The 15,949-nt window shown below is 41.0% G+C and overlaps 1 protein-coding gene across 3 annotated transcripts in view; it reads right to left on the reverse strand.

Moving 5' to 3' along the window:
• Window positions 1-1,510: 1,510 nt before the first annotated feature.
• The window catches only part of SHC4 (SHC adaptor protein 4), a 67,648-nt gene continuing 53,209 nt past the window's right edge, over window positions 1,511-15,949 (reverse strand). For all 3 annotated transcript variants that reach the window (XM_050968816.1, XM_050968815.1, XM_050968813.1), the window contains 5 exons: window positions 13,147-13,321; window positions 11,555-11,615; window positions 8,768-8,947; window positions 6,645-6,898; window positions 1,511-4,837 (listed from right to left, as the gene is read on the reverse strand). In XM_050968816.1, the coding sequence (XP_050824773.1) occupies window positions 4,682-4,837; window positions 6,645-6,898; window positions 8,768-8,947; window positions 11,555-11,615; window positions 13,147-13,321 (826 nt within the window). In that variant the 3' untranslated portion in view covers window positions 1,511-4,681. The remainder of the gene's footprint in view (window positions 4,838-6,644; window positions 6,899-8,767; window positions 8,948-11,554; window positions 11,616-13,146; window positions 13,322-15,949) is intronic.

Genomic DNA, 15,949 nt, shown 5'->3' on the forward strand with positions numbered 1-15,949 from the left:
AGTGAGGGGACGTGGGACATGCACACACCAGGGGGTCTTCCATGTAGTTATGAAAGCAACATGTGATGCCGCACCACAAAACATGGCAGTGCCATAGCAACACAATGGCACCCTGACATGGCAACAAGACATGACAGCACTGCAACATGCAATTGCATCACAGCAAGAGCCCATGACCATCTTAGGCTGAAATATGCTGGCATCGTATAGCTGCCATGTGATGAGAGTTCTGAAACTGATTTTGAGATTAGCTGTTTGAGTGCGGCTTGTGGTTGATTATGAAATTGATTATTGCTTGATTTCTTAATAAATCTCTGTGGGAGACAGGTGTATGAATAATGCTGCATATCACATGCTTGTACTGTAACATTTCCCCATTCACTGATATCACTAGCTGATTGGGACATCCATTTGTCCCTTTTCTGAATGGTAGCATTGGCTGGAACCTTACAGATTGGCTTCCCTATGGAGGGCACATCAGTCAACATATATTGAGTCTGGAAATAAGTGGCACCAATTCAGATACTTTAGGGGCAGAGGTCAAATTCCAGTCCTTCCTCTGGAGAGACCACTTCCTGGTCCCTTCTCATCCCATTCTTCCTTCCCCGGGGACCCATGGCCTGCCTTAGGCCTACAGTCTCCCCTTTCCCTTATCCATACAATGCACGTGCCAGTTGTTCCGGGAGCTGAGTTCTGAGGGGAGGTCTCTGCATTCTGCTGTATTAGAACACACCCCATGTGCCAAGTCACACCATCCCTTCATCTGGACAGAAGGGCACCTAGCCAAATCTGAGTTGTATTTTAATCCCATGTGCCAGGTCACAATCCCACTCATGGAAATTTCCTGTTTTGGGGGTGGCCAGGTCAAATTTCTATGATGTTGCAGCTAAAAGGACACTCTAGGCTGCTCCAGCAGTGGTCATATTGATTAGCACAGGTCCACTGCTTAAGAATGGTCAGGCCATGGCTCGCTGGTGCCATATAAAATGTTGAACAAGTACAAAAATCTTGTGGGGGGGGACATTTGCCTCCCCAAATGGTGCAAATTGCTGGGCATATTTTAAGTGTAGCTGGTTTTATTAATACACATACACTAGTCTGAAGTGGTAAAACAACATTCAGGGCAATCCCCTTTTTCAGCACTTTCAGCCCAACACCATTGCTTGAATCTCAGAGAACAAGTCTGCCTCAAGAATTGATTATAATCAGAAACCCATGGCAAAAGCCAAACTCTCCTGCTGCTCAAAGAACTCCACAGGTACTGCCTGTACCATAAATTTGCATAACAAAATTAACAACACAGAGGGTCTTCCCAAGTATGGATCATTTGCTCATCTGCTAAGAAAAAGAAAATGTGTAACCCTACCACCCGTTAACACCTTCCAAAAACAGTATAATTCCACTGCTTAAATCAGCATTAAATCATATAAACTTCAGAAGTCCTGATAGAGACATACTGAGGAAGGTAAGAGCACACAGATATTCGTGTGTGTTATAACATTTTATTTATTGAAATTATCCAAATACAAATTTTAATTTGTTCAAGCAAATTTCTGTTATTTCAGTGGAATCTGCATGCACTTTGATGAAGGGACTGAAATGCTCTGCATTTCCAGTGTGGTTTTCTGAAGTACACCTGTGTCCTTCCTCATGGGTCTTACTAACATCTTCATAATACTTAGCACAGATAGAGCTTTACATGCATTAACCAATTCTTACAACCTCAGTTGCAAAGTAATATCCCCATGGGCACAGAAAGGTGAAGTGACTTGCATAGGCATGCTTGCCAATTCATGCCACAGACTTTTCTCAGAGGCTCTGACATGGTTTTCAGGGAAACTTTCTAGAATTCTGCCACTGTGCACAGGATAATGTACTTTGTACGCAGTAGCTGGCACACAGAGAGGGTCAGGGACCTATTAATACACAAATGATAGAGGCCTCTCTGTTTTTTAGAAAAGACGAACTGGAGTTCTAGTGAGTTAATCTAGAAAGTACTGGTATGTCTTTTGTCAGTAGCATATGGATGTGTTACAGCAGCACCTGAGTTGTATCTGTAATCTTCAGGATTCTTCCGTTTTCTCCCTTCCACAACAACAGATTCTGAGATATGACTTGATTATTCCATCAATGTACATTTTAGCCAGCTTCTTTTCCCTCTTTTCTCTCACAATTTTGCTTCAATGACACCCAAGAGAAGCCCAAGCCATAAAGTTTGGGCTCTGAGCCAAATTTTCCTAAAGGGTATGGACATTCAATTTCAATGTGGAGGTTTAAGTCTATTTCTAATCAAGCTATAAATACTACACCACATGCTAGATATTTTTCTGCATACATCTGTCCATGAAGGAAAAATGAAAGTCTTAGGACAGTCGTTCTCAATATCAAATTCAGACAACTCTTCTTCCTGGCCCCAGAACCCCAAATGCTTTGTTTTTCGAGTCTTGGGAGGCTTTCAATTAATTCTGGCAGAAGTGGAGTTCTACACACTCTCACTTTCTACCTCCTTCCTTCTACCTCCAACTTTGAAGAGGAAACAGAGCAATTGCATGCAGTTCTCTTTCACACACAAACAGCCAAAGGGTTCTGTCTGCTCCCCCTTCAGCTTAATTTGCTTGTATTGAGTAAGTTACGCGGTGGCTCTCTAGCTAAGAGGGAGAGTGTGCCGAGCACCAGTCCAGAACCTAACACCACTTTGCCAGCAACCGTACAAAGCTCTTCAATGACTCTTTGGGGCTCTGATCCACAGATTAGAACCTTTGCTGTGAGCAAACAGAAGTAACCGTCTTCAGTACTGAAGGCACAAAATAGGAACCATGCCAGACAGTTATCAAGGCAATCAACTACAGACATTTCAAAGCTTCTCCTTCCTTCAAGGTGTGTATGTGATCTTAATATTTTCTCATGACTTTATTACACGAGACAAAAGATTATAGCTTTTTCAGGCGTAGAAACTGATGAAAAAACAGGGGAAGTCATTTCACACTGCTTAAAAAATGGCTCGTCAAATAATCAGATTTTCCCTTCAATGGAAGACTCTCAGTTACCAGGTCTTTTATCCTATATATGAGCCTTTCTTCTTTCCAGAAGCAAAGATATCTCTGTAACATCCTATAACATGTTCGTATTGAATGGAGGACACAGAATTTCCTTATTTTTAGTAAAGCTCACTTACCACAGGATAATGGAATTGAATTTGGCAAGGGGTAGGTACAGTTGATTGTGCCAAAAGGCATCACTTATTTTAAAACCAAGAAAGGATGCCTTTACTAGAGCTGGGATAATTATTTTCCACAAATAATTTATTCCCCTAAAAGTGCAGTTTTGATTGCCCCAGAGCTATTTGTAAATTTGTGTAGTTTTTTTCTACTCAAAAACAAATCTTTGTTTTGATTTTTCAGAATCTCCAACAAACTGAAAAATCCATTATTCGGCCAGCTCTAACCCTTAGATAACTCCCCACAAAGGCCTTCAGTTCCACTTCCACCTCCTCTCTCCTATTACTCATTGAAATACTGCTCCTTAACTACCAATAAACTATTTACTCTCTCAGATACGTTGATTACAGGTTCGTTCAGATTTACAGCATTTATTGTGACAAAACAGAATATATTTTCTTAAAAAGACATTTCAATATTTATGATCAAATGGAATCTAAGTAAGCAAGGAGCAGATATCACATCATTTTGGAGAAAAAGTTTGTACAATAATCTCTAGAACATGCCAAATTCAATTTTTTTTTAAATATTTCCCCCCTCAAAATGCATCATTTGTCTCATTCAGTTTCTCTAATTTGTCAATATCAATGGAATCAATGAAAAATATATTAAACTTAGTTTTAAAAAGAGAGACATTTCCAGTAATTGTTGGCAATAATAGTAAAATTATATGCAAGACACAAAAATATTAGAATCTAGCATGCTTGCTCTTTGATACATTCTATTTCAAAATTACACTTCATTTACATATCTTTATTTCCATTTAGTAAATGTTGCATAATCTCAAATCTTTGAGCAGTCAGACAGTGATTAAAAAACTGATTGTTACTAAGGAAACAGGCAACCTTTCTTTATTGTGTATGCCATTCATTTTAAACATTATTTGCTATTAAAGTGCTATTATAAGCAAAATGAAATAAAGTTAGTGTCTACTGTAAGCAAGTGACATGTTAGTAATATTCAAATCATTTCTTTTGGCAAGTAGTTCTAAACCTACACATGTTCATGTATCCACTTGAAACTAATCCAATATAAATAATATTTGTTTCCAATAATTCCATGACTAAAAGGCACATACTAATGTCCCAGCAGTTTGTTCAAGTGAGCTTTTCCATGTATAAGTTTAATTGTGCTTTTAAATAGTTACTGATTCAGTATGATCTTGAAAGTGATATCTGTGCATGTCTTTTTTTCCCAAATGGATCCCTCACTCTCCAGGGTTTTCATTTTGCTAAGATTAACACTATATATATCTATATCTATATAGCTATGCATATTGAGCTCTATAGATCTACATAGATATACATATATTCATACACACACATAAAAAAAAAGTCTTCCATAACAGCAGCTGAAAAGTGCAGTTTATTCTTTCTGAGTTGGCTTTGTAGTAATGAAGTTGAAGAATAGTCAATGCAGTTTTCACAAATTAATTGCCTTGGGAATTTTGAGATCCAACAGTGTTATTTGTTGTATTGCATGTGTCCTGTGTTACTCTGTTTTCTCACTGGCTGTTTCAAGCTCAATTCACTTCCAGAAGAGATGATTGGCAGATTATTTTCCATGTGGTAGCGAATAAGATGACCCACACTATCAAACACATGGTCTTTGGTTCTGACCTTTAAAGAAAGCAAAAGAATTTATTTAAGTTTATTTTCAACCAAAAATTATCACTTTGAAGTCAACAGGAATTAAAGCCACTGAATTCAGCAGGATCAATAGACAGGGTTGCAGTGTCATAACTTTCCTACTCAGATCTGAACTTTAGAGTTCAGAATATGAGAAGCTAGCATGAAACCTCCAAACTGGATCTGATATCGCTGCCACCAGCCAGAAGATTCCAGTGTCTGGCTCACTGTGGTCTCCCCAAAACCTTCCCTGGGGGACCCCAAGACTCAGATTCCTTGAGTCTCACAACAAAGGGGAATAAAGCATTTCCCTTCCCCCTCCTCCCCTCCAGGTGTTCCCTCCCTGGGTTCCTGGAGAGATATACAGATTCGTGAATCTAAACAAAGGGATTCCACCCTCTTTACCTCCTCCCAGATTTCCCCGCCCTGGGTACTCTAGGAGATTCCCTGCTTCAAGTCCTTGCAACACCACACCGAGAAATCAAATATTTCTCTCCCCTCACCCAGAGGTTATGCAAATTCAGGCTTAGTAAATCTAACACAAAGAGATTCTCTCCTCCCCCCTGTCTTCTTCCTCCCACCAATTCCCTGGTGAGCTGCAGACTCAATCCCCTTGAGCCCCCACTAAAAAAAACTCCACAGGTCTTAAAAAGAAAGCTTTATATAAAAAGAAAGAAAAAGACATAAAATGGTCTCTGTATCAAGGTGACAATATACAGAGTCAATTGCTTAAAAGAAAAAATGAATAAACAGTCTTATCCAAAAAGAATACAATTTAACACATTCCAGCAACTACACACATGTAAATACAAAAAAACCAATATAAACCTATTGTCTTACTATCCTTGTACTTACAGCTGGGAAACAGAAGATTAGAAAGCCTGGAGACAGAGAGAGCACTCTCAGAGCCGAGAAAGAGAACAGACCAAGAACAAAGGACTCACACCCAAAACTTCCCTCCACCCAGATTTGAAAAAGTCTTGTTTCCTGATTGGTCCTCTGGTCAGGTGTTTCAGGTCACTGTTTGTTAACCCTTTTATAGGTGAAAGAGACATTAACCCTTAGCTATCTGTTTATGACATGCAGTGACACACACTTTAACAGAACAAATAGTTTAAATATTGTTCTGTTATCTGTTTTGCTGCTGGTTTTCCTATGTGCCAGCTAGAAGTAACACCTGTGATACCCTGTCTTGTGCTGGTTATGTATTCTGCTATGGTGACATCATACCCATTGCACAAGCAAGAGAGAAAGGGGAAGGTGATGGAATGTGTGCAGAACTGGGCACAGGGGCACACAGCTGTGAAAGGGAGCAAAGCCACAATTTTTTCTCCCAAGAGGCACTCCCTTCTCTCCCTCGAGCAAATGCTCTCTGGTTCACACCTGCCAGTTACAAATATCACTCAGGGAAGCTCCTCAAGCAGCTATACAGAAGTCCTAGAAGGTTAGATTTCAGGTGCTACAACTGACTCTTTCCATTATCTTTTCTGCATCTGGAAACCCTTTACTGGTCAATTTTATTGTCGGATGCTATCAGCATTTGATTATAGGAACATTTAATACTCAAAGGATGTGTTAATTATACATCCATGTGAGACAGCTAATTACAATAATGACCACACTCTTAAAAGTCTTGGGGTGAAGTCATAGTCCCACTGAAGTCATGGGCAAAACTGCTGTTAACATCAACAGAACCCGCATTTCATCCTTGGCAGTTTAATATGCACTTTGCCTTTGAAATGTTGGAGCAAACCAGTACCTTTTTACGAGATATTTTCCATACATGGATTATCCATACCTTGCCTTCAGGATCCACCAACAGTAAATGCTTTGCTTGCCCTCCTTGCAATCCACTCAATACATATTGACCAGGTGACGTTGCACTCTCTCGCACCAAAAAATCCCCATCGTTGACCAAGAGGGTCTCTGCTGCTTTCCTGTTTAATTTGTCATGGTAACAAACTTCATTCCTTAATTGTTGCTTTATTTGTGGCAGAACGCATACACTATCCATGTTGGTTGCGGCACGCTGCTGAGTAGCTTCCGGCAATTCTAAAATCAAATGAAAGGAAAGATGTTGGACCCTTCACTCAAAACTTCAGCATAAACACAAGAGATATAAAAATTTTTATTCCACTGAAACCCTGGGAGAGTCAAATGATTCAGATTTGAAGCAGTAATCAAACCCGTCTTCCAGATAGTCATAATAGTTAACATTTTCAAAGCCTTATGCACACAGTAATATTCACACCACGCCCCACCAAGCAGCTAGATCAATGGAAGAATTCCCCCACTTTACGCATGTAGAAACTTTGGAAAGTGTGAGATCCATTAAATAGTTAGTTAGTTCTCATGTTGCTAGGTAACAGGAACAGGGATTAGCCATTAAAAAGTTTGTTCTGATATTGTAGCGTTTGGGTTTTGTGTTGCAGTGGTTGAGTGGGGTGGGTTTCTCTGGGAAAGAATCACAAAGTTTGGAAGCTTAGAGGAGATTCCATCTTGCAATTGTATATCTGAATGTGGCATGTATTAGAAAGATGTTGTTTATATAGTCCAATGAACTACATACATACACAAAAATACTTCTGTAGAGATGCGTGAGTTGTAAAACATTCTGTCTTATACCAAAATCTACAGACAAAATTCTTGGTTTGTTTGTTTGCATGGTCACTTTTACCTATTGTATTATTAGCACATGCAAAATGACAAAACACAGTCTGATTATTTGTGATCTGATAGGTATTTTGTTTATCAGATCTTTCCTGCAAAACAAGGTTGTCTTTTGGCTACATTATTTAAAGATCTATTTTTTCATTCTTCTTTAGCTGGCACTGAAGAGAATGCCACATCTAATTGTGAGGGTCATGTTGAATAACTCCAGCTATGTACAGGAGTATAAGATATTATGACTGATACAGCCAGAAAGGAAGCATTTAGAACATGATGCATCTGCTAAGCAAAACCAAAATGTTACTAAACACGACAGTACAGGTGGGTTGCGATACAGCCAGTCAGGCCTCAAATGACTCATAGGCAACATTTATCTTAGAAAACTGACTGGTATCACTGTTTCAATGCAATTTTGCTAGCAGGGTGCACTCTGGCCTCTTTGAAGAGGGATTCTCCAGCACAAAGGGGACCCAAAGATCCAAGCTGGGAAAGTCTTCATGGCCAGAGGGGGTCTCTAATGCAGGTCTCCCTAGTCTCCATCCCCTTCTCTCTGTGTGGACCCCAAGCCAATTGCATAAGTGGTTCAGGAAAGGAGAAGAAAAGAAATAAGGTGCAAATTTTTAACAGTCAGAGTAATTGACCATTAGAACAACTCACCTGTGGACATGATGGATTCTCCATCACTTGAAGTCTTTTAAATCAAATCTGAATGTCTTTCTGAAAGATCTGCTATAGTTCAAATCAAAGTTATGGGCTTGATGTAGCAATTACTGGGTAAAGTTCTCTGAGCTGATTTATGTAGGACATGAGACTAGATGAGCATAATGGTCCCTTATGATCTTAAAATCTATGAAATTGCAGCAGAGGCAGTTGACCTCCCTTGGGTCAGAATGGGTAAGATTTACATGCAGAAGACCATCTCATATCTTGAGGACATGATATGGCCCTACGTTTTCAAAGCAGCTTCAGGGACTACCTGTCATTCCCTGTGAAAGTTATAACCCTATGCATTCTATTGCTATTGATCAACTTCAGAAGACAGAAGTTAGATCTACCCATTGCTTGTCAATATTTCTAATCTTTGGTGCTGCTTATCCTGAATTTAACAGCCAAAAGGGGTGTCTAGCAGTTAGAAAATTTTTTTCCCCTCCCAAATTATTATGGAGAAAACAGATTCCTTCCCCATGCATTCAGGTGACAAAATCCTCATTTCAAGGCTTAGAAAAAAATGTCATTGAAATATGAACCTACTCTCATGACACAGCGGGCTCCCATAGACCTGGGCTGATGCAAGACCTCTAGCTGTGTAGGCTGTAGTTTGCAGGGTCTGAGTGTTGATGTAACAAGGGTCATCAAAAAGATCCATTTTGCAAGCAGGTTTCAGTAAGGATACATCTTTTTTTGCCTTCAGTGATCTTTCACTATAGTTACCTGTAATGAATAGCAATACAGAATCATAGATTATTAGGAATGGAAGGGACCTCAGGATATCATCTAGTCCAACCCCCTGCTCAAAGCAGGACCAATCTCCAAATCACCCCTTCAAGGATTGAACTCACAACCCTGGGTTTAGCAGGCTAATGCTCAAACCACTGAGCTATCCCTCCCCCTATACATTGTATCTTCTTTTTTAGCTCCTCATTAACATCCTATTACGTTTCTGGCTGCACTTTTCCCCTCACCTCCTTCTCTACGCACTCCCTATCCGTGGCCCCACAAAGTCCCGGGACCTCCTGGTCAACCTCCTCCTCGCCCTGGCTAAAAAGGCCATCCACACAACCAGGGAGAGGAGGTTGGCCGATGGAGACTCCGGTGACTGTGGGACTTGTTTCCGATCCATGGTCCGTTCACGTATCCGGGCAGAGTTCCTCTGGGCGGCGTCCACTGGCTCCCTTGACGCCTTCGAGGAGCAGTGGGCACTGTCCGGGGTTCTCTGCTCGGTGTCCCCATCAGGCTCCCTTCTTATGACCCTTTGACCTCACTCCTGTCCCTGTTCTTTTATTAGTTGTTCCCCGGAATTAGTGGGTTTCTGAAGTCCTGTGGGTCCTCCCCTTAGGCTGGGGGGGATCCGTTAGCAATGGGCGGGCTTCCGCCCACCCGCCTCTCGGATATCCAATAGATACAAAGCTTAAAAAAAACCAGCAGCTGCATCTGGATGTTGCAGCTTTGACATTTCCACTTAAACCCTTCACGGACAAAAGAAAAATGTGCCAAATTATCTCATTTGGTCCTTATTTCTAAAAAGCATAATGTTAAACATCCTAACCATTTTAGAGTTAAAATGGGGTCATCAACACTGCTCAAGGCCTTGCTTTAACTCTGCTCCTACTGAAGTCAATGGTAAATCTCCCACTGACTTCAGTGAGAGCAATTTAGGCCAAAACTAAGTAATCTTGAAAACCCCACCCTGAAGCTCTCTGTAGGGTTCACTGAAAATTATAGGAGTAGTTTATGTATTTATGGTCAAAATACATAAAGTTTTTCTTAACTTTTCTTTAGGTTTCTCATCTCAGGGTTCCTAATGCCCTACTATTGAGTATGTGGCTGATTATTTTTACTGGCCCTGGATAATTCTGAATAAATTAACTTTTTGCTCCTCATTCAGGTGTAAAAATATCCATTGAGTCTAATGGGATCTCTGATCTCTCCTCATTTTGGGAGCAATTTGTATGAGAGCAGACTAAAAAGAGCTTGGCTTCTTTAGCCTAGCACAACAAAGGTGCAGAAGAGATCTGATTGCTCTCTGTAAATACATCAGGGTACACCAGGAAGACAGAACAGCTATTAAAACTAATGCACAAATGTCAGCACAAGAACAAAAGGGTATAAATTTAGGCTATAAACTAGAAGAAGGTTTCTAACCCTCAGAGGAGTGACGTTCTGGAACAGCCTCCCAGTTTTAAGATGAGTTTGTAAGTTTATCAATAGGATGACTCGACTTGAAGACTCAGGAGGTCCCTTCCGATCCTAATGTATGTCTTTATGGAGACACACTGCACATCCTCAGTTCTGTTGCAAAATCCTTTCCCCTCCCTAGGAGCATTTTGGGAAGAGGAGGGATTTCTTCCTTTCCCTGCTCCTGAAGGGTTGGGAGGTCAGAGCTGATTGGTGCTTTGTAGCTCTGCCTGGTGAGCCAGAGGAGTATCGCTCAGCCGAGGGTCTTAATTCAGGAGAGGGTTAACAGAGCAGCAGGGTATTAAGGGAATGCTATTCAGCTAGCTAAACAGTGACCATGTTTGTGCTATTTATCACATTTATTATTTGATTTATTCATCCTTCATATGGAGCTTCTCTTGCTCCTCTTGCTCCATTAGTTGCTTCTCTTGTAAACATGGCAAATGCAGAAATATTGCAAATAAAGAAATTTAACACCACCATGTGGGCAGTGTAATACAGTCCCTACCAGGAATTTTTAAAAGGGCCTCGTTGTGTGAGGAAAAGGATGGAGCCAAAGAAACGTGTCCAGTGCCATGTGAAGCCCAAAAAAGGAAGGGGAGCCTACTGATATCAGAGAGCAAGTTTCCCCACCATGAAGGTGACTTGGAGCTTATAATTAGCCACACAAAGGGAAACCAGGGAAAGCTCAAGTGAAGAAACAGAGTAAAGATCAGATTTGAGACTAGGACCCCTTTTAACACTGGAATCAAGGCCACAAACATGCTCCCTCTGGAATGTTACAGGGACGCTGACAGTTCTGACCCTGTAATGCATGTGTATATTCTGTAAGAGTTGGGTCAGAGCTAGTTAAGCAGGGGAGCATCTTTCTTCCTTGCAGGAGATGAAAGAAAATAAAGTAACAAAGGGCTACTGTATGGTGTCAGGACAAGTAAAATCAGTAAATCCACCAGGCGGCATAAAAATGGATTAACACTTCTTTGAAAAGTTGTAAGACTTTTTTGTCTGCCCCTCAGCCGGGGAACTATTCATGACCTAATACACAGAACACTTTTCTTTATTATATCAAAAATCTCAGCATTTCCAGACAGTCTGGCTTAATTGAAATCTAGATATGCAGGGGAAGGAAGACATAGCACATACCCACAGATTTATTTTCTTCTGGACAGTTTTCATATACGTTGATGCATTTTGGGCTGCCAGCCTAGAAGAATCACACAATTTACTCTCAGTTGTTAATAAACTTCAGATAGCATTTCAATATAAACCATACACTCCAGTGATCCGTGGACAACAAATTTCTCCACCCCCTCAAACAATAGTCAGTGCTGATGCTTTACTTCACATTGGCTATTCCAATGACGCATGTCCCAATCCCCATGAAGAGTCCAAGCTCCACAGCAGTCAATGGAAGGCTTAGAAAATATGGGTACACAGCCAGTCTCTGATGGATGGAAGAGAAGCTTCGTTCTATGTTTGCATTTTATGCCATGTTTGTAGCATGTTACAGAAACAGTCTTAATATATTGACTAGCAAAGCATTAATACTCAACACACTAGGAACAGTAACCCTTCCTCCTCTAATGAGTAACCCCTTATTTTGATTTTATTCCTAAGGATATTTTCATGAAGACAGAATCTTGGTTGCCAAGCAGCAGCTCTGCTTCTGGGACCAATTCCTCACCTGAAATCATAACCCACTGTTCGTAACATCACAATTAGTTGCTAGGGAGATGACTTTGATGTCACAAGCAGGAATCAGATTTCATTTGAGGAATATGCGGCAGGATTAGATCAACTCCTAGGCAATGAAGCTCCTGTTTTCATGCAAACATTGCTTGTAATAAAAACAGGGAGAGACAATACAGACAACATGGCATGGAAGCAGAATGGTCACACTGTTGTCTGAATGGCATTCAAGAATTTTCAAGATTGAAAGGAAGTACTGAGAAAACACCACCTGGGTTGGGGGTACAAGGAATAAAGTCTCACAGCTGTGAACCAGAGTTCGGTTACATCTCCTGGGGTTGTGTTGTCCTTCCTCAATAAGCCTCTGCTGCAAAGCCACAAGCATAACTGAGACATCCTCTCCCAGCCCCACTCCTGGAGGTTTTTGAATGCAGTCTCAGAGTTCTGCAAGCAGAGCCACTGGTGGTACCCACTTCCCTATGCTTGGGAGTGCTGACCAGTACATACTACAATCAAGGGAACTATCCCAGTGAGCTCTTAAATCTGCTGGTTTCACTCCCTGATTTTCTGAGTCCTGGCTGTGCCTGGGTTCAGGGTTTGTCTACCCTTAAAGTCTCAGAGACCTTTGGATCATTTGAAAGCACGCTGCATCTTGAAACGCACTAGAATTACTGAAAACTGCATCTCATACATGCAGAATGCAGTGCGGAGTGATGGCGTGATCTGACCATGGGACTGGGAGTTGGCAGATCCTAAGGGTTTGCAGGTGTGTGGTCTTGAATAAGCCATTTAAATCTATGACCCACTTTTTCCCCATCTCAAGAGATGATACCTCCCAGAGGTATGTAAGGATGAATCAGTTAATGTCGATAAAGTGCTTTGAGATTCAAATATGTGCTAAGTGTTATTAAAACTGGCCTAAAAACCCCTTCCCAAGCCAAGTAAGATTTGATTGTGGTTATGTTCATATGTTCTCCACCACAGTAAGTTGTTATCCCTTCCCAAGAACAGTAGTGTATAGTAATACCTGAAATAGACATGCTTACCAAACAGTATTGCTTTTCACATTGTATGGGACAGTTTTCCCTTTGGTCTGTTTGCACTTTCATTCGCATGTCTAATAGTCCACCTGTAGGAGGTTCTTTCCCTGGAATTTCATTGTAATATTCATGATCCTCCTTCTGTATATTCCAAGCTGATCCATCAAGATTCATCACTTCACTGAAAAATGAACCAGCACATGAAATGAACCATGTAATCAAATTGTTCTCAGGGTAAACACGTTCCATGAGTCTGTCCACAACAAAACTAGCCGTACAAATGCCATTGTTCCCAATGTTAAAAGCTGTTTGATTAAATCCTTTCACTCAGCTATTTCTTTATTTTCCCAGCTATTGCGATTTATTTTAATCACGCATACTCAGTTGGCAGGGTGGCATAGATATTTCCTTAACATTGGAATGGTCTGCATTCTCTTAGCAATGAAAATGATACAAGAGCCACTTTTGGCAATGTTTTACCCTCAGAGTGGACACTGTTCATTAATGCATTCACATTATAGACTCTGGGCCCAGTTCCTTTTACCTCTTATCTTGTCTGCATAAAGCAAGTGTGTGGGACTTATAAAGGGAAATTAAAACCTCATGTGGCATTTGGGCAGCAGTTAGATAGGCCTGGAATTGCTTTAGGAAATCAAATATGGCTACAACAAATACAGTTTTCCAGAGTGGAATCTAGTCTAATTTAAAAAAAAAACAATCAACAGAACAAGACTTTCAGCTGGAAGCAAACACTAAAGGCTTGTCTACATGGTGCAATAGTGCATTTAAGCGTGTCACATACTAACTGGCGTGTGCTCAAAGTTCCCTAGTGTGTGTTAACATAGTAGTGTTTGAAATGGGACTCCATTAATGTGCACCAGCGAAATGTGAGTGCATGCCAGTAGGATCTACGTGGGCCCATTTAGAATTCACACCGCAATGATGTGCATCACCTCATTGTGTAGACAAGCCCTAAATGGCATCATCAAAGGTGCACATTTTCCCGCATGCCATGAACCAAATGATGATGGCTTCAACATTCAGCTGATACACTGCAAAAGCAGGTGGTGTTTCCTGCACTATGCCTCTCCTCCAAAAATAACAACGCATTTGGAATCTTACTTCTCTGTGTAACAAGAAGATAATTGGATAAAAGGCCACAAGCAGGAAAGAGATAAAGTTCAAGTACTTGATTATGTGATACACAGGTCAAGTATTTGATTATATGATTCACAGTCGTTTGGAAGTGGGTGACTCAGTCACACAGCACTATCGAAGGGAAGTCTTCTGTCTGGGGACTGTTCTCCTGGACTGGCTGAAGGCTGGACTAAATAATCTAATCAACCATTTCCATTTCTAATTTCTGTGATTTACGTATGATGTAACCTAGCATGATTTCACAGGGAAGATCATCTTTATACTTATTGCCCCCTGAAGTAATAGGTTAGTATTAGAATGAGGAGGGAGAGAAATACTCTATTTAATAAATGAAAAATATAATTAAGATGGTATTGTTATTATTGTTGTGGGTTGGGTTAAACCTTACTGAAGCTGTGGGTATACAAGCTGCCTTTCTTCAGGATAATTATAAAAAGCAACGAAGCACCTTTATGGACTAGATAGTTGAAACTGTAGGGATCTTTACCCAGACCAAAGCCGCATGCAAGGCTGGAGTAGGAGTTAGCCTTGTGCCCAAAGGGAGTTCTGCTGTGAGTTGATAAACTTGACTAGGGGAGACCGATTATACCGGAGTGGTATGTCTGATTGCATGGGACATAAGCAATGGAAAATACAACAGAAATAGAAAGCCAAGAAGGCAGCAGAACAAGCACTGGGAATGTGGCCCTGAGAAAAAGACTAAGGTGAGAGGTTTTGGGGAGACTGCTTATCTGAAAGAGGCTTGGAACTGTGAACAAATAAACTATCCTCTGTTGTTTGAGTCTTTCTGTGTTCAAGGAAATAGGACTTTGTACATTCTTTGAAAATAAACAGAACTACGTCAAAGAAACACCTGACTCCATCACCAGCTTGTCTTCCTAACTGAAACAACTCACAAGATCCCAAATTTTGTCCAACAGTCCAGATCAAAAATGGGTAACATTTTTTAACGTTTCTATTGTGGTAGCACATAAAGGTCACAACCTGGTTGGGTCTCATTCTGCAAGACGCTGTACACAACATTATAAAAGGTAGTCCTTGCTCTAAGAGGGCAATGTAACAAAGACAATAGGATGTGTGCAGTTCTCAGCCATTCAGTAGCAGTGACCACAATTTGCCACCTACCTAGTGACTACCAGCTTGCAGTGTCCTTTACGTGTTGAAGCCGAGGTTAGTTTTGAATAGGGAGCTGAAGGAAGATAGTGACAGCTTTGCGGATTCAGACTGGGAGCTTTTCCCACTCATAACAGGCAGCACGGGAGAAGGCATGTAAGTGCTTGTCAGAGAAGCAGGTGATTGAGGCTGACATCATGGGCAGAGTGAAAGTGTGGATCAACCTTGCTATGATAGGTTGGAGAGGTGGGCGGGGGATAAACTGCAGAGGGCTTTGAAAGTAAGGACAAGAAGTTTGTGTCTGATGCAATGGAGATGGGGGAACCAACAGAGAAACTTAAAGATGGGAGAGAGGCAACAAACTCAGAGCAATAGGCCAAGATGATCTTCACAGTCATGTTTTAATAGACTTTAGGGGGACGAGGTTGCAGGCACCGAAGGCAAACAGCAGGAGATTAGAGCAGTGAAAGCATGCGATGATCAGGGCTTGGACCAGAGTCTTGGCAGCGTGAGCAGGAAGAAAAGGTTGGCTCTTGGA

Source organism: Gopherus flavomarginatus, chromosome 9, assembly GCF_025201925.1.
Source record: "Gopherus flavomarginatus isolate rGopFla2 chromosome 9, rGopFla2.mat.asm, whole genome shotgun sequence".
In the NCBI taxonomy this organism is placed as follows: Eukaryota; Metazoa; Chordata; order Testudines; family Testudinidae; genus Gopherus; species Gopherus flavomarginatus.